At 43.4% G+C, this 26,783-nt stretch overlaps 1 protein-coding gene across 1 annotated transcript; it reads left to right on the forward strand.

Annotated features, from left to right (window-relative positions):
• Window positions 1–1,699: 1,699 nt before the first annotated feature.
• Window positions 1,700–26,122, forward strand: trpc5b (transient receptor potential cation channel, subfamily C, member 5b). Its single transcript, XM_027030519.3, has 11 exons — window positions 1,700–2,375; window positions 11,052–11,478; window positions 12,290–12,811; window positions 15,180–15,516; window positions 16,050–16,189; window positions 16,345–16,667; window positions 19,314–19,509; window positions 20,481–20,690; window positions 22,962–23,003; window positions 24,340–24,429; window positions 24,940–26,122. Exons 2-11 carry the CDS (start codon window positions 11,092–11,094, stop codon window positions 25,807–25,809), a joined length of 3,117 nt encoding a protein of 1,038 aa, XP_026886320.2. The 5' UTR covers window positions 1,700–2,375; window positions 11,052–11,091; the 3' UTR covers window positions 25,810–26,122.
• The last annotated feature ends 661 nt before the right edge of the window (window positions 26,123–26,783 follow it).

Here is a 26,783-nt window from a genome sequence, read left to right on the forward strand (position 1 = left end):
GTATGTGTGTGTGTGTGTGTTCACGCACATGCTGTTTTCAGTTTATACATTATCTGGTTCCTTTCTCAGTGAGAAGACTCAGTTGTTATTTAGCAGAACGTTTAGATGTTACTAATAATGATGACTAGAAATACTGCATATTAACACTGAAATGCAACAGAGGATTTGAGTTTACATTAGAGAAACATTTGCTTTGGTAAAAAGTGTCTATTAAAAATTGGAGACTATGCCATTTCCCAAGATGTTGCCATTAATGTAATCTTTGACCATGAGAGTTAACATTGTACGCACACGTGGTGGTAACACATATTGCTTTTGACCACATAAGGAACGCAAAAAACACTACTGGACAATATTACCATTTTGATCTCACAGTTATTACTAAACACTTTATTAAGAAGAGACTGTTTATTCATCCCCATTTAACAAGTGAGTTAGGTGTAAAATTTGATCTTTAAATAACATCTATTAACAAAGGGCTTGTGAAGAGCATTCATCGAGTGCTAGTACTGGCCCAAGGCCAACTGGTCAAACACTAAACAGATAACTATCTTCAGGATAACTATCTTCAGGATTGTTAATGAGCTGGAAAAGGTGGTTTTCATTACACATAACACATGTCTATTCTATAAGCAATGAGAATTAATAATTGAATGGCTCGTATATCATGGGGGATGGGAGGAATACATAATTCATTTCTTATATGGTTGGTTTGCAGATGTGCACAGCAGAAACCGCATCACTTTTAACAAATACAGAGCAGAGAAACCTAAGGGATGTCACTGGGTGCTACTGAACTGACACGTAATCATCCTGTGTGTTTGTTTGTGTTTGTGTATGTGTGTGTGTGTGTGTGTGTGTGTGTGTTTGTGTGTGTGTGTGTGTGTGTGTGTTTTTAAAAGTGGGCATCTCCGGGGGCAGCTTGTCTGTTTATGTGTATGTCAACAGCGGCAGCACATGCACACACGCACACACACAAGCACACACACATGCACACACACACAAACACAACCTCTGTGCACTTCAGCATGACAAAATGAACACCGTGGCAAACAAGTGTAGCTCTGCACTGAGCACCGCACGTCGCACGCCAGGCTTGTTTTCGGGGGGTGGGGGTGGGGGCACTGATAGCTGATAGCTGGTGTGCACCTGCACTTCAACCATCTTTCCCACCGAGCCAGTCTCATCATCGCTACGAGTCACACAACTCAAGGGAGACAGAGAAAAAAAGACACAGACACACTCTCACCCGCTAACGCACGCTCACCCACCAATAAACAGGCTAATGATTGCTCAGGTGCAAACCCTGTTCAGCACACAATGAGATGACATCGGAGTGGGAACTGTGGTGGAATTCAACAGCCTCGTGAGGGTGCGTTTGGGGCAGGTAGGTTGATGGGGCAACTTGGAGCTGCTGTCACATTCCACATGGTTTTAAAAGACCAGGAGAAGGCAAGCTGACGAGAAGAGCAAAAAAAAAACCTATTGTGGAGAAAGGGTAGGGTGAGAGAGTGAGAGAAAGGGAAAGGGGGACCAGGGGGGTGTGCTGCAGAGAGGGAGGGAGAGAGGGAAAGACCGTGAGAAAGAGAGAGAGAGATGGGGAGAAAAGGGGAGGGAATGAGAGTAGGAGGAGTGGGTGAAGCAGAAGAAAGAAAAAGCAAGAAACAAGGGAGTGCAAGGAGAGCAAGACAGGAGAGAATGAGCGAGAGAGTAAGAGAGACAGAGAGAGAGCACCAGCAGGAGCCGTGCAGAGACAGACAGGGGTAGCGCAGGAGAGCAGGAGACGCCGCTGCCGCCACAGAGACCGCACTCTATCTGGCAACCATGACAACCGAGGCAAGCGCACAGCAAGCCCGAGCTCTCTTCCAGCTCCAGTGAGGGGGCTATGAACCTCGACGTCAGGTGGGGAGAAGGACGAAAACCGGGACGCACGGCAGGAAAAAAAACATCTGACAGCAACCTCCTCAGCGAAGAAGGATACTTCTCCATTCCTCTCCCTTTTAACCCAGAGGATTGCTGGAGGATCTTTTTCCTTTCTTCTATTCTTTTCTTTTATATCTGTTTCTTTTTTCATTCTTCTCCTTGCCTCTGTGGTGGTGGAGAGGCGTGAATGGCGCTGTGTCCACTGCTGACTGGAAGAGTGTGCTCCCCTCCTTGTAGGGGAGAGCTACGGAGAGCTTTTCCCAGGAGTCCTCCAACCTTGACACAGCAATGGAGTCCCTGAGGTGGGCTTGAACCCCCCCCACCCCACCCCATGTTCCCTTTCTGGAACAAACAAGCAGAACTACTGCTGCCAGAGTGGAGAACCATCCTCATCCTCCTCCAACTGGGTGAGGAGCCGAAGAGACGGAACTATGTAAAGTAAACGGTACTGGGTAAGTAACGTCCACTGTCATAACCTGACACCATATATTCCTCTTAGAAAAATGTGTTATTCTGAGATAATTAAACATGCATGGCTTGCTGCAATATGCAAATGTAAATCCTTTTGCTTTTAGTAAATATTTTATTTCTAAGATCAACTGAGAGCATTTAGTGAACTACATCAGTACGTGAGTCCCAGTCAAGCAACAGAGAAATATATATATACCCAATAACATTATATATATATATATATATATATATATATATATATATATATATATATATATATATATATATATATATATAAGCATTCTCTGAACATGGGAAATGGCCATCAAAGTGTTTGTATAACCCCACGCCACAAACATCTAGCTAGAAGAAAACAGGTATTTGATGTTATTCCAGTTAGATACAACACCCTCGCATCCAAACCCACCCCACGCCAGGGCCATGGTCAGAGATGAGTCCCCTTACCCCGACACTGGTCCACAACCTTTTCAAAGGACACAAACGCAGTTCGGCGCTATGCTCATTGGTGGCAGTCAACAGAATCTTCGTGGGATAATGAATCTTCCTACAGCAATGCTTGTTAAAGAGCACTCAGGCGACAGAAAGGCTGGAGCCCAAATTTATGGACAGGCATGGAATCGGCGAGGTGCCATTCCACCCGTTTGTGATGCGTTCGATCATTTAGCAAGGCCTGGAGAAGTGTGTATCACTGCTGTCACACAAACTGCTATGAGCAAGTGTTAGATTCCAAGGAAAAAGAGGATTTCAGTTTGGAAGTTGCTTATGGAGAGAACATCATACCCTATGATGAGGTTGCATCTAGCACAAAGACCTCATCAGTGAATCTATTTGAATGGATACCCCTGTATACTTTACAGGGTATTGTACTGTATATTATGCCTCTGTCAAATGTAAACCAAAAAAAACAAATCACAGTCAGTCAATCACAGTCCATTCGAGATCACGTTGTGTGCTATGACGTTTTGGAGACATAGGCCTATGATTTTGGGCTTGCGATAATATTTGCACTGCGGTGAAAACCATGTAACAGCGCAGGCCTGCATTCATGAAAGACCTGCTGTAAGAGGAAGTGTGTAAGGAGAGAGTAAGAATTCATAGAAACAAGTTGAGGGAGTGCAGCTGTCAGATGCCAATTCGATGCCGAAACTGTCAGCATTTGAACGGTGACATGGCTCGGTGGGCTGTGGCCCTCCCTCATAGACTTTGATGGACCAATTGTGGCAAAACACCTAATGGAGGCATGCTTCCACTCCTGCTCCAACATCAGTACATGCGGACCCACTTCAGGGTACCTTCGCTGCCATGACTGCTGTTCGTGAAACGCTATTGTGCCAAGGCATAATAGAAGAATCACGGAGACGATGTGATGGCACAATCCAGTTTTGGTCTTGGAAAACATCCTGAGTTGTCTTTGTTTTATATTCCCACAAAATAATGTCTTTAGATTTGCAAAGCATCTCAGGGGAGTGAAATTCTAACATGATAACAGAGTGAAACCAAAACACTCAATTATCACTCTGAGTGATTTTTTGTAATTGGATCGTTACCATTAACAATGTACGCAGTCTTGGCTGATAGCGCACATTATAGTGGTCCTCTCGCAGCAGTACCTGACACCCACTCAGTGTTCTCTCTGCTGAGGCCAGAAACATCCACCGTGTGTCAGGTGGTGTAGGATGACAAACGCCTGGAGGCTACAAGAGTGCTGTGGGTGTAGACTTTACACACACACAGGACCCAGTACAGGCATGGAGCTGACTACCTGCTTCGCGTCCACCGTTAAAGGACGGTGTGCTTGTTGAGGAAGGGTCATATGAAGGGTCACACCTTGATTACACCTTGAGGACTGCAGACCTGCAGTCCTCAGACAAAGACACAGCTTTATCCCCACAAACTGCAAGAAGCTATAAAGAATGTGTTTGACATAGCTTTGGTTGTTGCTTTTTGTAGTTGAGGGCTAAAAGTTAATAACAACAAGGAATTTAACTATGCATATGACAGGGCTGATGTGAACATGTGCTTGCTTGGGGTCTCCTGGTGCAATGAGGGGCCTGTGAAATAGCCCCGCCCCCTCGCCCCCAGGCCCCTACTTCCTTGGCTGGCTGGCTCCGCCTGTGCTCTAGTAAACAGCAGCCATTGCCTAATTAGCGTCTTGAACTGAGTGCTCTCACCATGTGTTCCCAAAGCACTGGCAGCAGTGCTTCTGGAGGAGGCAATGAGCTGTTTGCCTAATATGAACTAGCCCTCGCCTCCTCTCTCTGGCTAATCTTGCCTCCTCACAATCCCAGATTTGGCACAAAGTTCATGTATGCTCTCAGATGAGGAGCAGCTCTCGGGTGGATTTTGTGTCTTTTGTGTGGTGCACAGCAGACACATGGATACCTTAATGCATTCTTTCTTTTGGTAAATAAAACTCCTTTCAAATCGAACGCTCACCAGCAATGACCTGTCTTTGCTGCGTTAGCAGCATGCCGTCTGTCTTAAGCTTCAGCCGACGCCTGCAATGCCACAAAAAGGGCAATAAAAAATGACTAATGAGGAAATGCGATTCAAGGTTTGAGTATGAGTGCCATTGGCTATAGCCCTCCAGTTCCTATGTTGGAAACCAGCCAGAGAACAGACAGGACTTCTGCGAAGCTGCTCAAGACATCCCATGAGTCATGGTGCCAAGTATCTGTCAGTGGCTCTTATTGAAATGGATTTTTGTGCTATGCAGTGCATACATTATATATATATATATATATATATATATATATATATATATATATATATATATATATATATATATATATATAGTTTTATAATGATTACCTATAACAATTCATTGTGAAGCTTCTTTAATCCCATTTTATAACAAAATGTCAGTTTTATATTTAACACATATTTTTATATATATGTAGTGTCACTGCTGTACCTATGAAATCATTTTTCACAAGTTAACTGCAGATGAACCATCAGTTCACCAAAATATTCCATAACTGTATCTCAACCTTTAGATTCATTCGGAGAATGATGGGGTGGTTTATGAGACTAAACTGATGTTCAGGAAATGTCAGGTGGAGAGGATTGCCATCACACTACTGTAACCCAGAGCAGGCACTAAGCCAAGCGTCTTCCCTGTTCAGACAGCGTCTATGTGCCTGCTGTTTTAACACTGAGGTCATTAAGGAAATGACAGTGAAGGGCTGGCTAATGACGTTGTACTCCGACGCACACTGACCTAAAGAGCATCTCTGATGAACCCTAATGTGGAACAGAGGGGAGATGGTACCAGGCCATATAATGAAACTCACATTTGAGAATCCAGGCAAATGGGATGAAAAAAAAAGGAAAAACAAACCCACACCTCTATTATGCCAGTAACAATTCACAACTCTCATACAAGAACAAGACAATGATCATTTAAACATGTAAACATTTTTGGTTTCCCCTGCAGTAAATGCAGAGTACAAAAATGTTCTGCAATTAGGACTATCACTCAGATCTACTGTTACTGATAGCAGTTGTTACAGCTTGTTATAGCTGTTACAGACTGTTACAGCTAGTTAGAGTTGAAAGAGAAATTAAATTAGCATTTAACTTGTTTGATAGAACAGCAAAGAGTAGTCAGTAGCCAAAGAGCTGTATACAGGGCCACAGCCTTATTTAGTCTTTCCCATCACTGGGAAGGCAATGCTTTACACCGCCGAGAGGCAAGACAAAGGAAAAAACAGAACAGTGACCTGCAGAAGCACTGTGATCATAAAGGAATACACGCTCCCCCAAATGCTGTGCGATTATGCGACTCGATCGTCATGCTTCCAGATGTCATGCTGTGCCAGTGCACAGCGCTCTAGACTTCGTTGTACCTCTCTTTCACCGATATAGAGAAAGCACTATGTCTCTTTCTCTCTCCCTCTCGCTCTCTCTTTCCACATTGAGTAATATTTGTTACCTACTGCTTATGGCTGCAGGCATAGGCCTTGGGGGGGGGGGGGGGGGGGTTGCTATCCCTTTCCTTCAAATGAGTAATTCCTCTAGTTAAAACAGATACATTCAGCATTGCTCTACCCACACAAAGACTGCTCTTAGCGCAGAGGTCTGCGTGCTGTGGCCAGGATATCTTCACAAGTGCACTGAATCAGTCGCATTAACCCTTTCCCCTGCGTCAGATCCACACAGCCTCCGCGTTCCTCAGCCCACTGCTTATTACTGTACGCTGCACAGAACCTGCAGCGTTGGAAAACACACCTTCATACAAGGGCGTTTTGGTTTTGAGTATGAGATTGCAATAGATTGCCAGATTGACATCCTTTAGGATCATTTGATACCGCATTAACAATATGTGATACATACTCAGTCATAGGCCAGATTTATGACTTATGAACTTGCATACAGATCACATATGTATTAGAATAGACTGAAACCTGAAGTCATCACTGATATAGAGAGAAATCTGGAAACATTCAACAAAAAAAATAAAGATTGCAAGTAAAGCCACGTTATCTTTCATTATCTCCTGTCCTTTCTGTTATAAAACTAAACCCTCAAGAAGCATGAGACTCTGTAAGCAATGTGTCAATATTCATTCAACACCTGATTGTCCTTTTACATATAATGTGACCTGAATATAGAAATGACAATTTTTCCATCAACACCTCAGTTCACCAGGTAGCAGTGAATATGATGGACTGAGATATGACAAGTAGAGCTGTTACAATAAACGTCCTGTTCATGATCACTTGTATTGCCAGTAGCTGTAAAGCAGACTGTGGCATGTTCATTTGCATTCAGTGGCTCAGCGCACATGGTTCACATGCGCAGAAATGTAATCAATAGCTGCTTTAATGTTGCCGTGCAAAAAAAACCCAAAACATTACCCACCATCATGCCAGGGATACAGGTCAGGCTCACAGAAGCCACATCTGCATTCATGAAACATCTGAAGGGTATGTGCAATTCCAACAGCTAGTTATAACTGCATGGAGTGCAAACTGAAGAACTGTCTAGATTTGTGTGCGTGTCAGTCCAGCCATACAATCATGCTGAATAAAACCCATAATTCTTTGCAGAGGTTGCATTCTTATGTTATTCATGAAGGATACAAAAACAGAAGGAAAATAAGCACGCCATCATGCCACCACTATCATTTCTCCTACTCGTAGCTGCATAATTAAATGATGAAACTCACACTATCACCACTTTAAATGGTGTCAAATAAAACTTGGTGATATTACTGACAGGAGGTCACAGGAAATCTGGGCTTCGGATGTTGTGGTGGCAACCTCCAGCACAACACAGTGCCAAGAGACTGGCACCGCTACACAGTGCCAAGGCGCTGGCATATGTAAGCTAATCACATCCACAGTCAAAGTGATTCAATGACAGAACATTATTGGCTTGCAGCAGGTTGTCACCTTCAACTATAACAATACACTCAGAAGAGAAGCCATTGGGAAAATCCACATAAAGAGTGAGACTAGACACAGATGAAGCCAACTGGCTGAAGCCCTTAATAATATGAGTAGTAAACTTTTATAAAGTGGCAGCGGTTGATGGATAGATATTTATCTTCAGCCAGACAAAGCTTTTTGTGTACATGTTCTGGATGGATGTATTATAGTGATTTAGAAGCCTGGTTGGGTTGGTTACTGTTTACTTTTGGTTTCCTGAACAGTGGCTTTGGTTTGGCTTTGGTTTCCATGGCTAAAATTGTTTTATTTCAACCGTTCATCTGGCCTGAAAATATGCTACATTATATTTTTCTTAATATTTCTTTTCAACTATACCTCAGTGGTTGTATTTTCCTCTCATCTCTCTAAGCGGGCAATAAACAGAGCACCACTGACCACCACACTTGTTACCCACTTGTTATCTGAACAGGACATTTGACATTTTCATTAATTACTTGGTAATATTAGAGTTACCATAGATGGACAATATATAGGTCAAGTTGATATACATGTAAATTGATGTTTTGAATGCCATGGATCTATTAACTTATGCTAGATAATGTTTGTTCTTGTAACATATTGATACTAGATAAGTACGGAGTTCTGTGTGTTGTAAATGTGTCAAGAAAGAGAGTGGAGAACGAAAGAGAACTGGAGAGACAGACTGCAGGATATTTTACACCATTTTTTTAACCTGCGTTAGTTGTCTCCAATTCCACCCACTAGATAACTAATTCTCTCTCCATCGCATGACACCACCAAGCCAGGAGGAAGAATGTGGCATGCGCTTCCTGTGACACACAAGTAGCCATCCACCACATCCCCTCCGATGATGGGGCCAGCACTTAAAGCGTTCTGCCGCACAGGAGCCCACAGACTACAGTACTATGAGGGAATAAGATTTGGCTCAATTACCTTCAGAGCAGATGAGCTGAACCTTGTTTGGAAGCATATTTTCCCAAGAAGGGTAGGCAGATGTTATGTTGTGTGATTCCTCTTTACGTTTAATGAACGTGTGTTCATTGTGAGCTTGTTCAAGGAATAAGAACCAATGACCAATAAAGTTTATGATGGGTTTCTTTGAATAGTCAAAAGATTAAGATGGAAAGTAAGAAAGTATCACTTTGGACTTGATCTTTCTAGCAGTTCTGTGATCCATACTGCTTTTTTTTTTTTTTTTTTTACCTGGGATAATAAGGTACATAAATAATTACTAAGCATATATTTATGTAGGAGCACAGAAGATTACCCTACTGCAGTCCTCCATATTTCAGTATAAATTTTACTGCATACTTGTTAGGTAAACTGGTCTTGATCAGTGTGAATTGTTTAAATAAATACCAGAATAAGAGTTGTCAAGATTCCTGCCACTGTAATCTTTCAAAGTTCAGAGATATGAAGAGAAATAAACAGCAAAGCAGAATCCCAACTGCCCCCTGTACATAATTCAGTCATGAGTTTAGAAGGTAAATTACTTTCCAGTGAAGCATTTGCATGTAAATGTGCATCTGCAATAAAACTGTTGGGTTAAGATGAAGGAAGAGAATATAAAATTGAGCGTATAAAATGGAGTGCTATGATGTATGGACTGAACTCCTTAACTGGGCAGAGCTGAGCTCTGTGACTGAACACCAGGACTACGATCTGCTGGGACCAGGGGTCCCTGAACCTGCAAATAGGCCGTATCTACACTAAAAGAAAAATGACAAAAATGTTCTCTTGGAATCATGGGGGAGTCTACAGACTACTCATTGTTTGTATGTTTGCTTGTTTTTTATTGCAATTACATCAATTTGGGTCACTGAGGTGATACGGTAATGTTATCGCTGAAATCGTAACAAGACAAGTGGTTCAAATGGTAAGCGAATTAAAGGGGGGTGGATTGGATGTATGCCTAGTCCTGCAGTCTGTGTCCATGGAGTAACATAACATAATAGCAAAGTATGTGATTGAATTACTGATTCAAAACAGATTACCATAATGGCATCTATGTTTTCTGAAAGACAGTAGTTAGATGAATTTTTACATGAGACTAAAATTATTAAGCGTAAACAAAAACAAAAGAAAATCTAAATAGATTTGTATAGCCAGCTACTTAAACTGTTCCTAAAGATGGGGTAATGTGCACTAGACATCATATACAGTGATCATATACACGTTTTTCCCCAGAATGCCCCTTGTCTGGAAGAAGCAATGTCACCCTCTGTGATCTTGGTTGCTACTAAAACCAAATCAGCTAAATAGTTTCAAACTGTTTTTTAATCTAGGAAGCGATAAAACGATCCTCCTCCACACTGTCAATGGCCAGCAGAGGATAGTCCTCCACCACAAGCGCCACTGCATGCTGATGCATGAGCTGGCCCCAAGGAAAAACTCCTTCCACGTGTCAGTTTGACAGCCCAGCCTCAGGCTGACTGTCTCCACCATCTCTCTGATCTCAGGTCCCTATCCCCAGGTAGGGGTAGAGTGTACGCTAGGAGCTCAGTGCATCATTCTTCTGCAGGCCTCCATTTGAAGTCCAGCATGGATCAGGAATATGGATGTTCCTCCTGAGGTCATTGGAGGGGCCTGAACTCTAGAGATAGGAGGAACCTGGTGGAGGAATACAGGTCGGTGGAGCGTGGGAAGTGCACGAGGCAAGGTGGCCTCGCGCAGTCATGATCCAGCATACCCTTTCATTCGTTTGTCAGTTTCTTAGAGGGAAGAGAAGGAGGGTGTCAGAATGCTTAGCAGGATCAAACACAGAGCTCCATCAAGTGTTTATCCGTGTGATTAAATCGGCCTTCTGGGGCAGCATCAAAGACGGAAGGCTGGAGAAGTGTGAAAGTGAGATGTGCAAGATGAAGAATTTTTTTTCTTGGCTCTGTCGGTGCAGAGCCCGACAGCTGGCTCTTTTTTTTTTTCCTTCAGCAGAGGTAGATACATATGCATGTGTGAAATTTACATTTCTTCACAGCATTAAGGCTTCCTCTGCTTCCTGCTCTGAGGCGTGATGGTCACCCGGCACGGCTCGATTTTGTATTGTGGCAGAGGGGCTTCTTGTGACAACACTGAAATTGCCACCAGCTTCTGAAACATGCATTTATTTAGCAGGCAAACCATGGTCAAATGTTCAACTCCTAGAATGTGGTCTGAAGATCGGGGGTGCCCACCTCCTGGAGCTGATGCAGACTTTCCTACATGTTTATGAATCCTAACACACTCTTTGTTTAATATCTTCTCCAGCTTCCTGCGATCCCTCGTATGCTGGTGCCGCTCAGTCCCCATGAACCCCATGGCGCAGCTGTACTACAAGAAGGCGAGCTACTCGCCATACCGTGACCGCATCCCGCTGCAGGTGGTGCGCGCCGAGGCGGAGCTGTCAGCCGAGGAGCGCACCTACCTCACGGCCGTGGAGAAGGGCGACTACGCTGGTGTCAAGGTGGCCCTGGAGCAGGCCGACATCTACTACAACATCAACGTGAACTGCCTGGACCCTCTGGGGCGCAGTGCACTGCTCATCGCCATCGAGAACGAGAACCTGGAGGTGATGGAGCTGTTGCTGAGTCACGGCGTGTACGTGGGTGATGCACTGCTCTACGCTATCCGCAAGGAGGTGGTGGGCGCCGTTGAGCTGCTGCTCTGCTACAGGAAACCCAGCGGCGAGAGGCAGGTGAGCGGGGGGGGTGGCACAATGCCATGCCAGCGCGGCTGCACCCAAAAAAAAAAGGCCTCCTTGAGGCCTTTATGATAAATAAGAACAGGTGTTCAATATCAAGAATATCTCCTTGAATTCCAAAACTGGTATAATTTTTGTTCCCTTCTGTGAAAGAGAACAGTGAGCAGTGCTCTGTGAAGCCTCTCTGACTCAGGCCAGGTTTTTTTTTTCAAACATTATGGTAATGTATGTTGCTTCCAGCAGACGTGAAATTCATTTGCAAGGTTCTTTAAAGTCAAGTGAAAGGCTTAGAGATTGGGGCAAATGTATAAAGTGGCCTTTGAAGTCAGCGTACAATGGCAACCACTGTACGCTTCACCTCAGTGTTCAGAAATCAAAGTCACAGACTTGTGACATTGATTGTTCAAGTGGATTAAAAAAGACGACTGCATTGAATATTCAAATATTCATGGTTTTTTAATGCCCCAGTCTGAATGGAGATTGAGAGTGACCATTCCTATATGTGACCATTCCTTTAGCAACATAGACACATGTCAAAGCACTCAATGTATATTAGCTCTGTTTCTTTATTTGTAGTGCAGCAAATCTACTTTCACAGCAAAAGACAAATAGCCTGGGGGAGCGTTCATGTAGGTTAGCCAATGATTAGACTCATTATAAAGAAAAAAAAACAGGCAGATGCCCAAGTTAGAGCCCAAATACATTTCAGCATAGAATAATAAAATAATGTTTTAGCTTTTATGTCATATGGGTACATTAATTAAGGGTTAATTCTCTTTGTTCCTTTCTTCGTTCTTAATATTAGATGCCTTCTCTGATGATGGACACGCAGTTCTCCGAGTTCACCCCCGACATCACGCCCATCATGCTGGCTGCCCATACCAACAACTATGAGATCATCAAGCTACTTGTCCAGCGCAGGGTCACCATCCCACGGCCGCACCAGATCCGCTGTGACTGCGTGGAGTGTGTCTCCAGCTCAGAGGTGGACAGCCTGCGGCACTCACGCTCCCGCCTCAACATCTACAAGACCCTGGCCAGCCCATCTCTCATTGCTCTCTCCAGCGAGGACCCCATCCTCACAGCGTTCCGGCTGGGTTGGGAGCTCAAGGAGCTCAGCAAGGTGGAGAACGAATTCCGGCAGGAGTACGAGGAGCTGTCGCAGCAGTGCAAGCTATTTGCCAAGGACCTGCTGGACCAGGCGCGCAGCTCGCGTGAGCTGGAGACCATCCTCAATCATCGTGACGATCACAGCGAGGAGCTGGACCCCCGCAAGTGCAGGGACCTGGCCAAGCTCAAGCTGGCTATTAAGTACCACCAGAAGGAGGTGAGGAGACAGTGAGGAGACAGTGATGAGACAGTGGGAGGAATGGCTGTAGAAAGCTGGGAGAAGTATACTGTTGAAAGAGAAATCTCAGAGGCAAATTCTGGAAAGGAAATTAACAAAAACCATCCTAGTGGACTCTTCAGAAATGAGGGTAAACAAATAAGTGCTTGTTAGTGGCTGATGAAATGTAGTGAAAGCTGAGTAATGAAACAAAAAAGCATCCAAAGGAACACTTTGGTTGGCATTAGATGCGTCATGATGATGCTAGAAACATAAAGGTTAGGCTTCTGTAGTGAATCTGTGGTGATTGTGTAGTGAATCTGAAGTGATTCTTTAGTGATTCTGTATTGATTTGCCCATAAGAGAAAACTGCAATTAGGTGTACATTATGGATAAACTGACACTATATAAATCAGGAACTTGCATCAGCTTCGTGAGTATTCAGGACAATAAAAACACAATCATTTACATTTACATTTGTACTTTTCAAACCACCATAAAACTGTTAGAATACTGATAAAGGGCACGCTTGCCCTGGAACAAGCCCCTTATTGAGACATAATGCTTGAAGCTTGTCATTAGTGCTGCATTATCACTCTGAGACATTTGCTCAAGTGCAAAACAGAAATATTTTGGTCTGACTAGAGCTAAAGATACCATCCAAAAAATTATTCGTACACATTTTGAAAACATGCAGTTTTACATCATAGAAGAAGACAAGCATCTTTAATGCCAATATAAGGCCCAAGAATGCAATGAAAGGGGAAGAAGTGTTTTACAGTCATCTGTTCTTACAAGGATACCTGTAGTCAAGAACTTCTGTCCATTTATTCAATGCCAGAGGCACTGTTCATGCTTCCTCTATTCTGAACACACACACACACACACACACACACACACACAAACGGGCACATGCATGTACACAAACAGTGATTTTTCACTTGCTGTCTCTTACCTGAAAAGGCAACCACTCCAGCTGTTGATCCTGCACAATACATTCTGCCTTCAAAAAGCGTTTCCATGTCTTATGGCCCAAGGCTAAGTCACAATACTGACACTGTGGTTCCAAATGGTCAACTGTGTGAACAAAAGTGGTGTTGTGAAGAACAGAGAGGGATGAAGATCTTGTAACACTTGGCAGACAAACAGGTTTTGCTAGGCTCGCTCTTAATAGTTGTGCTGCTGCAGGGTTGTTTGCACTAGGCAAAGGTAGGCAGTGAGATAGTCCTCCCATAAGCCAAGGGACAAACTCAAATTAAATGTATGTGTTGATGTTAAATAAATGAAAGGTTGTCTGCTACTGTAGAAATTATGTTTAGTAATCTTGCAGCAGGGCCATGGTGGTTATGGTCTCATCCATGTCTTTATGTAATAACGCCACTGTGATTCAAAGTGATTTTCTGAGTGTCGAAAGACAAAAATGGAAAAGATTTGTGATCTGAGTGGAGCAGAGAAACATAAATGGAGGGAGGAAAGCAGAAAATTTGTCACTGCACAAGCTCTACAGACTGTACATAATGCTAGGCCTAATGTTCCTATAGATTAGTGATGGGCATTCCAGCTCCTTTTAGTGAGTCATACAACCGGCTCCGCTTACCAGTCAGCTTTCAGCTTCCAGTTGGCTTTTTGTTTACTTGGTTAAGGTGGTTTTTTTTTTTCCTCAAACATGCCAATATTAATTTATACCACAGTTTATATAAATGTGACATTCAATATTACTGTAAGATTTTTATCTCATTTGAACCTAGCTAAAACAGTCAGGTCAAAGAACAAAATATCTCTTTTACGTAAGGCACACCCCTCTGTACAACAGCAGGCTGGATGAAGGATGGGTGGTTAGGCTTCTTCAGTTTCACGTAAAATTTTCATCCAGTTGGACACACAAACCCTTTTGCTCCAGATATCTGTTTAGCCTACTACCTAATAAATGTTAGCAAATTCTAAGATAGATTTATGTCACATTAGCAGCATTATTAGTTAGAAAATCAATTGGGCCCTCCAGTGGGCTCAACAATTTAACCAATCTTAGTAGCGACATCTCCGCAGGCAGTCATTTTAGAAATTGTTCAGTACAATGTTCAGTAAAATGATTTAACCGATTGTCCTACTCTGTATGCACTTAACATTTTATTAAGTCAGTACTATCACCATGCACCGCTGCTCTCCTGAGTGTCCCTTAACTATGTGTAAATGTCATGCCATTTACAGTTCATTCATCAAACCTGCTTTTCAGTGCATAGCTGAACAACTATGAATAACTGCTCAAACTGCTTAACATAGATAGATTACATCCTTTGTAACAGAATGGTCTACTCTCTTTCTGACAGTATTACCTAACCGTTCATCCTGTCTTTCCCCTCCCCCAAAGTTTGTGGCTCAGCCCAACTGCCAGCAGCTCCTAGCCACGTTGTGGTATGACGGATTTCCCGGCTGGAGACGACGACACTGGGCAGTGAAGCTGGTCACGTGTTTCACCATTGGCCTGCTGTTTCCCGTCTTCTCCATCATCTACCTGCTGGCACCGAAGAGCACACTTGGTCTCTTCATTAAGAAGCCATTCATCAAATTCATCTGTCACACTGCCTCATACCTTACCTTTCTCTTCTTCTTGCTACTGGCCTCTCAACACATAGTGCAAACAGACCTGCATGTACAAGGACCACCACCCACTATCGTGGAGTGGATGATCCTACCTTGGGTCCTCGGTAAGCATGTCTGTTAGTTTGCTTACGCGTGTCTGTGTCAACCTACTTGCTATTCATTTACTGTTATCCAATGACGAAGCATCACATTTCTTGAGCAATAAAACCAGGCCCTATGGGTGAGAAATGGATGGTTAAGGGCTTTATCATTCTAAGGATGCAAGTAATCTCTCATGAATTATTAATACCTTAATTTATTAGTTTCAAGACAAGTGTAGAGACAATTTTATCTCGAGTGCCATATGAGAATGAATGGATTTAATCAAAGCTCGATTGCAATGTTTTGAGGTTCACCAAGCTTTCTTGGCAACTCCAAAATGGATTCAAGTGGAGATTTGAGGCATGTTCTCAGACCTTATTTCTAGAGGACGGGTGGAATCAGCAAAAACAGAACATGTCTCAGAGTCTGTGAACACGGATCTCCACAGACCTCAAACAGATTGGCCTGCATATTATCCTCCTGGTTTATTCATTTATTTCCTGTAGATGTTTGTAAATGCCATCTCGTGATGTTTATTTTTTTCTGATCTTTCCAGGCTTCATTTGGGCTGAAATCAAAGAGATGTGGGATGGAGGCTTTACAGAATACGTCCATGACTGGTGGAACCTCATGGACTTTGCCATGAACTCCCTCTACCTCGCCACCATATCCTTAAAAATTGTGGCTTATTTTAAGGTGTGCTCCCCAGCTCAATAATAACCTCATTAGTATTTATGTCTATGTCTATTTGCATTAAGAGCCCACCTGATGCAACAGCTTCTTTTTTCCCAAAGATCTGTACTTCGAAGTTGCCTCTCATTTCTGTGTTTTTCTTTTCGTCACTGCAACAGTACAACAGCTCACGTCCACGTGAGGAGTGGGAGATGTGGCACCCGACGCTGATCGCCGAGGCACTGTTTGCTGTGGCCAACATCTTCAGTTCATTGCGGCTCATCTCACTGTTCACAGCCAACTCGCACCTGGGCCCTCTGCAGATCTCGCTGGGCCGTATGCTACTGGACATCCTCAAGTTCCTCTTCATCTACTGCCTGGTGCTTCTGGCCTTTGCTAATGGCCTCAACCAGCTCTATTTCTACTATGAGACGGAGGCAGCCGACGAGCCCAACCACTGCAAGGGCATCCGCTGTGAGAAGCAAAACAACGCCTTCTCCACGTGAGTGGAGCAACTGTCCTGGAGATGGGTGCACATCAGTGGTGCACATTTCAGGTTCAGAAAGTAAAAGTACAGTGCAGGATTTTTATTCCAGGTGCCTTGATTTTCTAATTAGTTTAAGCCAATTGATGGAATTAGCAAAATCTGAAATCATGGCAGGACTTTTACTTTGTAGAACCTGAACATGTGCACCGGTGCCCTGCAAAGCACTGTTCCAGCCTCAATGCATTACACCTGATGCATAGTTATTATCCTCAGAATGCTTAGTTAGCTAGGTGAGTTGGGTTAAAGTTGAGTTGGTGGTGAAACCAGGTGGATCTCCAGGAGTGTTTTTGTAACCACAGGTGTTGAAAGCATGGAAAAATCTGAGATGTCTTTAAGTGTCCATCCTTCTATGCTTTGTGTCAGATGTCACAAAGCATTTCTATATTGGTAATGACAAAAATGGATAGGAATGGTAGGAGAAAATTAGTAATTATGGAAAATCAAAGATTCTCCACTAGCTTCTTTACTCCTCTTAGTCTCTTGACTATAATGTCATTATATGGTACCTATACAGCGGCTGAAATAAGTATTGAACTTGTCACCAATTTTTTAAGTAAATATATTTCTATAGGTGCTATTGACATGAAATTCTCACCAGATGTTGGTAACAACCCATCCAATCCACACATGCAAAGAAATCAAACCATAGAAGTCCATAAATTGTGTGTAATAATGAGAAATGACAGGGAAAAAGTATTGAACACACGAAGAAAGAGAGGTGCAAAAAGCCAGGGAAAGTCATGACACCAGCTGAAATCTATCAGTAATTAGAAAGCAATCCTGCCACTTAGTGCAACTTAATATCAGCTGGTTCCACTGATGGCCGATAAAAAGGTGTCTCATTACCAAGGTGCCACACAAGAAACATCTCATGATGGGTAAAAGCAGTGAGCTCTCTCAAGACCTTATTGTTGCAAAACATCCTGATGGCATTGGTTACAGAGAGTTGTCCAAGATCCAAGGACCACCTGTGGAGTGCTACAGAAAGACCTGGAATTAGCAGGTACAATTGTTTCAAAGAAAACAATAAGTAATGCACTCAACCTCCATGGCCTGTATGCACGCTCACCATGCAAGACTCCATTGCTGAAGAAAAAGCATGTTGAAGCGCATTTAAAGTTTGCTCACCAACCTCACAAGCCTGTGAAATACTGGGAGAATACAGTCTGGTCAGATGAGACCAAAATTTAACTCTTTGGATGGCATAATACACACCATGTTTGGAGGGCAAAAGGCACTGCATATCACCCCAAATACACCATACCAACAGTGAGGTTTGAAGGTGGGAACATCATGGTGTGGGACTTTTTCAGCATACGGCTAAAAATTGAAGGAAGGATGAATGGACAAATGTACTGAGACATTCTTGATAAAAGTCTGCTGCCATCTATCACAATGATGAAGATGAAATGAGGGTGGACATTTCAGCAAGACAAACACACAGCCAAAGAAACTCTCAATTGGATTCAGAGAAAGAAAATAAAGCTGCTAGAATGGCCCAGCCAATCACCTGACCTGAATCCAACTGAAAATCTATGGAAGGAACCAAAGCTCAGAGTTCATAGAAGGAGTCCACGGAACCTTCAGGATTTGAAGAGTGTTTGTGTGGAAGTATGGGCCAAAATCACACCTGAGCAATGCATGCGACTAGTTTCTCCATACAGGAGATGTCTTGAAGCTGTCATCACCAACAAAGTATTAAATAAATTTCAGTAAGCGTGTTCAATACTTTTTTTCCTGTCATTTCTCATTATTACACATAATTTATGGACATCTGTGGTTTGATTTCTTTCTTGATTTCAAACAATGAAAGCAACCCTCCGTTTCTCCTTGTATTTCCTTGTATTGTTCATGCTCTCTCTTTCCTTTAGCCTTCAGTATATAATGATGCTGAGAACAAATCTCATCTGCTGTTTGAAGAAGAAATCCCTCTCTCTCTCTCTCTCTCTCTCTCTCTTGCACTCTTTCTTTTTCTCTCTCTGTCTCTCTCTCCCCTTTATCTATGTTACTTAGGTCTCCATTTTTTATGTGCACCGATGTGTACAGTAAATAGTAATGTCCCTTCTGTGATTAAAAAGAACTATTCCCAAAGACAGGTGTGACATCTTTTCATGTATATATTATCTATGTCTAACCATAGTAAAAATAGAAATAGGAATCAGTGGAGTGAAATGGGCTTTAGACCAGGAGAAGAAGAATTTATGAGGTGGATTCTCTATGTGGTATTTATTCATCTGTCAGTAGAAATACCAGTATTAGAAGGGTTATGCACCTGCTCAAAATAACGTCATTGCTGTATTTGTGTGTGCGTGTGTGTATTTGAGCGAGTGTGAGCGAGAAATAGAGAGAATGTTCTGGACAAAGAGAATATGAATATCCTCCAATATTTAATAACTGACTTGATCGACCTCATACAAAACTATCACCTGACACTCAGAATTACACACTCAGAATTATTCTGTACATATTTCATGTGAAGGGAGCAATATGAAACTGTATTAATGCTTCTGTTTGGATGGAGAGAACTAATGACATCCTTGATCTCTCTCTCTCTCTCTCTCTCTCTCTCTCTCTCTCTCTCTGTCATTCTTTCCATATCAGGTTATTCGAGACCCTCCAGTCTCTCTTCTGGTCTGTGTTCGGCCTACTCAACCTGTATGTGACCAACGTGAAAGCCCGGCATGAGTTTACCGAGTTCGTTGGTGCCACCATGTTCGGCACGTACAACGTCATCTCACTCGTGGTGCTGCTCAACATGCTCATCGCCATGATGAACAACTCCTACCAGCTCATCGCGGTGAGGCATGGCCAACCATTACAGGGAATTCATTACATTGTGCAATGAAGTGATAGTGGAGGCTGCATTTAAGCCAAATGTTCTGTTTTGTTGATTAATGTCAGAACCCCTTTCAACTCCAAAATCAAATTTTCATTTTTGCCTCTATTGTGATTTGGTGATATAAATATAAAATTGCTGTATGCTTCTATAATACAAATTTATGTTTAGAAACACATTGTACTCTTTGCACCAAGAACAGATCCATTTGGCTACCTCATTCAAAAACTACAATGTATGTTTTCTGAGGCATAGAAGACATGGCATTTCAAAATAGATTTTTTTTCACAATATGTTAATGATGAACATGCCAAAGTAACAGAGAGAAACAAAAATGGAGGAATTCTCCTTTAATCCCTATCCTGACCTGAATATATATTCTTTATGTGGATTCAGTTTAAGCCTAAGGAATTATTTAAATGACCATTCATGGGATTTATAGAATTTTTCCAATTAACCCTAATGGATAGTAAACTTTAGGCTTTGTACCACAGCTCCAGCTATACAAACATCCCATTTTTATCCACATAAATTATCATTTGATGATGTTTTGTTTACCTTTATTATAAATAGTAGACACCATGACTCAGAAAGTAAATTAGAAGGTTCTCATGATGAGTGAGTCACTTTAAGGTCATTTGCATCATTTTGGTGAAAGCAGGCAACACGAGTACTTAAGCAGGCTTGATTCTGCCTCTCTGGTGGAGTGTGTTGTGGGAGAGCTTGTGTAAGATGGGGTTAGACAGCCTTTCTTGCTCTTCAATGCGTCTCTAATGGAAGCAGTTGTAGTATCTGTGTAAACAAGCATGAGCATGTGCAGTATCACGCAAGCAATCCCTTCAAGAACCTGACCGGCTTCTCAACGAAAGGTGGGATTTGAGCGTGCCCTGTGTGAGGCTGAGCACTGTTCCACTACACCCCCTCCCTTTCAGGACCATGCTGACATTGAATGGAAATTTGCTCGCACCAAGCTCTGGATGAGCTACTTCGACGAGGGCGGGACACTGCCCCCGCCCTTCAACATCGTGCCCAGCCCCAAGTCCGTGTGGTACTTGTGCGTGTGGATCCATGGCCGCCTCTGCTCCCAGGGTCCGCCAGAACCCAGTGAGCAGCAGAAGCACGAGAACCTCAAGGAGTTCACGGTATGGGCTCATCCACACCGACACTACTGGGGCATCCAAGCTCAAATCCAACACATACTTAATACACTGCAGCATATATACTACTGGAAGAGAGCATCATGGGAAAACATCTAAAGTTTGTGTCTCAATAAGGCAACAAACCATTCTTTTAGTGATACATTAACAGCAAAGAGCCTCTTGCAAGAGCCATACATACAAATGTTCTTAAGAGGGCCACATTCACTAATTTACTCTTAGACATGAACAAAAGTATCAAGTGGTCCAGACATGCTGTGTAAGTCAGGTGGAGGTGATCTCCAAGGAAGAAAAACTGTGTGGACTAATAGACTGTATTTAAGATATCTATTTCATTATCTTGAAGAAATTTGATACAGAATAAAACATTTGTACATTCATCTTGCAATTATTGTGACACCAGTATTTTTTTTGCAGTTTTCCCATGTCAGTTTAAATCTAAATAGCCATTCGTTTGAAATGCTATGAACCTGACATGTTACGATATTGCACATGATCACACAGCCCTTTGATTTTCTATACAGAGACAAATTTAGCCTTCAATTAATAAGGCACAAAAAAAATAATCATTTAACACTCAGTGATGTCGACACTCTCTGTCCAGGGGAACATGTGCTATTGCAGTGCCTGACAGTGCAACACCACAACACATTATCATGGCACATATTCTCCATCCTCCCTTGACCTTCGTTCAGTACTGTCTCGCTTTGGTGAACTGCTTTATTTTTCTGATTTCATATAAAACCATGTCTTGCTTATTTCTGTGGTGGTGCAGACATTAAGTGACAGTGTGAACAACTCTGGCAATGTTTGTTTTCAATTCCTTGGCTTTATCAGCTCTTAATTCCAATATTGGTGTTATCATGATATTTTTATTTACTGTTCTCTGAAAAGTTGCTCTCTTTCTTTACCCTAAATGTAATATTTTTATATATAAATATGAATGACACTTCTGTACAAACAAGGCATTTTTGGACCGTTAAATATGCTAATCCATAAAAAGGGTTATTTACAACAATTTGGTGAGGTGCCATGGCACGGTCATTCGAAAAGATTTTACGATAAAGGTACAACAAATTCAAGATGAGGACACGAAAATGTTCTTGCGTGAGGCTCAGCTGCTGGTTTTAGCACAACAGACCAAAGAATAAAAGCCTTTCTCGCATTGTTCCTTTGAATACTTCTGATAGAAACACAGTATACTCTGCTTTGGCTGTTGTACACAGCCAAACGGGGGAAGGGGAGGCATAATAACGCACCTGGCTGCAGGAGCAAAACGAGTTCGGAGTTATAACGGGCTGTAAAGCAGTAGAGCTAGCTGGGGCCTTTTCACTTTGCCATCCGGGTGCTGTTACACCCCAACGCGCCTGACACCTGTTTGATAACCGAAGCGTGTTTTCCTTTTTTGTCTCAGCCAACGTAAGAATAACCAGTAGGAACAAATCCTTAAAAACCAATAAACGCCCCCACCAAATGGTTCTGAACGCGGGAAGAAAACAGAAGGGAAAGACGAAAGGAAGAGTTGGGCTTTCGCCTAGACGGTTCACGTTGCTCGGCCAGCCTCGAGTTGCAGTGGGCCAGTGGCGGTTGCTAGGCAACCGCGCTTCAACTATGCCAATTCCCCTGACGTCTTCCCATCAGTTGAACTTCTCTGCTCTGCACGCCAGGCTTGACTAGGTCCCCCCCCCCCCCCCCCCCTCTCTCTCTCCTGTAAAACTCACTCACTCACATTCTCCCACACACAGCGTGCCGAATCGCACATATTTGGGTTCAAAAATCATTATGTAAGGCCTCTGGAGTTTATTTTTGAATCCTGAAACGCTGTTCCAGCGAGTAGCATGTGAGAGGTCCTCTCAAAGTGAGCAGAGGAGCGCAGTGCTGTTGGCTGATAAGGAATGAGCCTTTTCTGCCAGCATTCCCGCTGGTAGCTCAGTAGTTCAGTGCATGGGCACTTTTAAGGCTATATCAATATTACATAAATTGGGCTGTTTGTGCACTGTGCAGGGGTCCAAGCACTCAAGATACTGTCATTGCAGATGGAATAGGAAAATCTCCCACATAAGCTTGAATATCATTCAAGTACTTGACTTTTCGACATTTTGCCTGATTCTACACATTGCATCTACCTGTTTGGCTGATATCCATCCACCATTCAGATGATGCAGGCTGCACCATCAGTCCTGTCGTAGCAAAATGAACGGAATTGAACTGTCAGACAGCAGTGTTGATGAATATTGCTTTTTCTTCTTCTTGCAGGAGAGACATGCTGACAACCTCATTCAGAACCAGCACTATCAGGTAATTTAGCTACTCCCATTATAACGTGGCGGTTGACATTGCATCTGCTCTTTGGAAGCTGTTAGTGCTAGTGTTAACGCATGCATATAGGAGGCTTCAATTAAGAATCGTAGCATTTGTTTTTATTATTCATTTGGGTCACTTTTCCAACCTTAACGGTGTTATAGCATTGTTCATGTGATGCAAAAATGACACAAGTATCATTACTGGTTTACATTACATTACTTCCTGTGATAATTATGTTCGGACATTTCGTGTTATTAGAAAGAGCAAGTCATTATATACTGTATACTGGGATTCAGGCTAGAACTTGCAAGCTTAACAACATTCATGTATTATTTTCTCATGTTATACCTGTTGGATAGTCATATCATGATAGTAAGCTTTAGCAGCAAACGCCCAACCCGTGAATATTTTAAAATCGCGTCATCACTGACAGGAAACATAAATAAATATTGTATCGTCCTTGCCCTCATGTCATACTGTACTTTAGAAAAGGAAACAGAGCAATCCTTCAACCTCTGAGACGTGCTGCTCTGTTTATCAGTCACTGCATGCGCACCCCGTCCTCGCGCTAATTACTGAACGACAGGCTAGTCCTCAGCAACTCCGCCTCTTTGTCTGGTTTCATGCGTTGGGGTGTCACGGCGCCTTCACCGCCGGCCCGCGTACTGATACTAACGCGCGGCCATCTCTGGAATGAACAGTCATTATCAAAGAGTACGTGTCGCGCGCGCTTCCACAGCTTAAGAAGCAGGGCACGTGAGCGCCAAGGACGACTTTATGGAGGACCTGTCTGGTTGGGTTATGGAGCAAAGGCTTTTCATACTGCAAGCTTTTAGTAGTGCCGTTTTCTTTGTTTGGCTTGTATTTGTGGAATGCTATATCTTTAAAAAGGCGGAACAATTTCTCCTGCGACGTTCAAGAGAGGTGTGATTCATTTTAATTGTTCCTAAGCAGGTACAAACCGCATGAATTTGATTGTTTCCTGGAGCCACCACTGACTCGTCCTTTATCGATATGCAAATCTATGGTAATGCATGCATGTCCATATTTTCACCTCCAGCTAATACATATGCCATGAATATGCCCCAAACTGTTTTTCTTCCTTAATAAACTGGAATTGAATAATGTGCATATTCAAATGGTCCCTTCCCCTCTCTGCTCCACCCTCACCAATAAGGAAGATTAGATCACCTCCTTTGGGGTCTATAGAGTCCTCTGAATATTACTGCAAGGAGCAAACATGATTATTTTAGGAGCATGATATTCCGTGTCAGCGTTCCATGAGCCGAATTCTAGCAACAATGTTGCTTTTTCTGGCTGTTTGTTCCAGGAGGTGATCCGGAATCTAGTGAAACGCTATGTGGCAGCCATGATCCGCAGAACCAAAACAGATGAAGGGCTGACGGAAGAAAACTTCAAGGTTTTGGCTGCATTCTTCTTTAAATCCGTAATCAGGAAGCTGGGGCCATTTTGCTTACTGCTATTCAGTTCTGCTAAGTTTTCCAAGGCTAACATACCTTCTTTTAGAGCTGTGTTTCTGTAAAAATTTCATGCTGGAAATTTTTGGAAATTACAGGTCTCCATAAGATCAATTTAAAAACAACGACATCTAAATATTCACATAACAGATTCTGCTCATTTCAAGGGCAATTAAATCCAATTTGAAAGGCTCCATTTCACAGGTTAGATGGAGTATTTTTGCCTGAAAGCAAGAATGCCGGAATGCCACAAGCCCTTAGGCAAACCTTAGAGGCACCTCGCTGGCAAGCTCTTGCTTGCTCATCCAAGGCAAAGAGTGCTCTCACAGGCCTGTTAGCCTCGAAGCCCCATTTTGTCCATTAAACTCCAGTGATGCTACATTTCCTGTAATTGAGCGATGTGGTTTGTGTGGATTTGCCTTCACTTATTTGTGTCTCTGTGCTCCATTAAGGAACTCAAACAGGATATCTCCAGCTTCCGCTACGAGGTCCTGGACCTGCTGGGCAACCGTAAGCCAGCCCGGCGCACCACCTCATCCAGCAGTGAGGCCACACAGCAGGATGACGGGACGGAGACCGGGGAGGTGGAGGAGGAGGGCAGGACCAGCATGGCGAAACGTGGAGCCAAGGCCCTCCGGCACAGCTCCGTCTCATTCCTCCGGGCCAATAGGAGCCTGGAGGGCCCGTTTGGTGTGGCAGCCCTGTTTCGCTCCATGGCAGGGGCCGAGGAAGCAGCACTGGCTTCAGCCGCGTCCGAGGGGCGACCCAAGAGCAACGGCCTGCGGAAGAGCAGGTGGTCGCCATCGTCGCTGGCCAGGGCTGGTCACCGGCTGCAGCGCTTCTCGCGCTCCAAGAAGGACTCGATGCGGTGCCTGGGCTCGCTCTTCCACCGTATGAATGGCCACGTACCGGAGGTGCGCCCCAGGGGTCCTGCTGAGCGGCCTGACCAGCAATGTCGGCGACAGGAGCCCGCCTACAGCATCTCGGACGGAGTCCTGCGGCCACTGGATCCCTGGCTGGACCCGCAGGACCGGAGAACAGGGATTGGCACGCACCTGCATGCATTGGACATGGCAGGGGGTCAGAGGGACCAGGGCCCCGCACAGGCTCTGTCACAGCAGGCCAATGGCAGGGACAGCCTTGTGCTCAGGCCCCCCAGCCACCCCTCACTGCCTCCCCTGCACTGTGCTTCCAGCCTGACTGCCTCCAACTCCCGTCTACTCTCTTCAAACGACGATCTCTGCCAGGGCTGGGTTGGACCCTGTGATAGCCTGGCCTCCTCCTACTGGGAACAGGAAGAGTCTGTCACAACACAGCTCTAGAGTTCAAGAGCCTTTCATTGGCTGTTCAAATGTAGGCCATGGTGACCAAGACAATACTGCTGTGAACCTACTGGTCTATACTGACCACATATTGCCAATAGTGACAATGGGCAACACTCATACATCGAGTATATTCAATATGCTTTTATTACTGCAAACTATAATTAGCAAATAAGTAGTCTTTCAATACTTAGTACTCTATCGGGAATGTTAACATTTAAGTTTTCTGCAATATGAGAGTGCATTTTCATTGATACGATGCAATGCTGCTTTTTTATTACACACAAGTACACATTAAATGGCATAAATTTTATTTGCAGTATAGACTTATTACTAAAAGATCAATTTAGCTACTATTGACAGTCTCACTCATGCTATTGATTTAAGAAAGCTTCCCTGGTTTCTAAGTTGTCTCAAAAAATCAATGTCATGAGTTTGATGCATTGAAAGTAGAAAATGCAACTACAACACCTTTAGCTTTTATAGGTCTGGTAGAAAAAACAGGGATGTGTACCCAAAGCTTGCATTTTAGCCAGCAGCGAAACGTTTGGCTGTTTCAACGCAGCTACATATCAAAGGTCAGCAGACTAGCTGACAGTGCCAAAGTGCCCCTATGCAGAACATTTTCCTTTTGACCTTACACACACTTGTAAGGCACACTTTAAAGATGGCGACCTTCATCTCCTTTTGTAGTTACGCGTCAGCCATTTGTCACAGTGGAAGCGATGAGGTCAATCGTTAAAACACATGGCTCTGGTGTCAGAAGACAAACTGGAGAGTGAGAGTGAGCGGGTGGGATGTTCCTGCACTGAAATATCATGCAAATTAAGAAAGGTACATCTGAACCATCTGCATGCACTTCATGGTACCATGATTGTTTTTCCAAAGAACATGAACACGGATCAGCTGAAAGACAGTAGTCCCATCTGTGTAATGTTTGTCAGATTGTGAACCCTGAGCTGGTTGTATAGGTT

The sequence above is a fragment of the Electrophorus electricus genome, chromosome 8 (genome assembly GCF_041902795.1).
Source record: "Electrophorus electricus isolate QZ-2024a chromosome 8, ASM4190279v1, whole genome shotgun sequence".
Taxonomy (NCBI): domain Eukaryota; kingdom Metazoa; phylum Chordata; class Actinopteri; order Gymnotiformes; family Gymnotidae; genus Electrophorus; species Electrophorus electricus.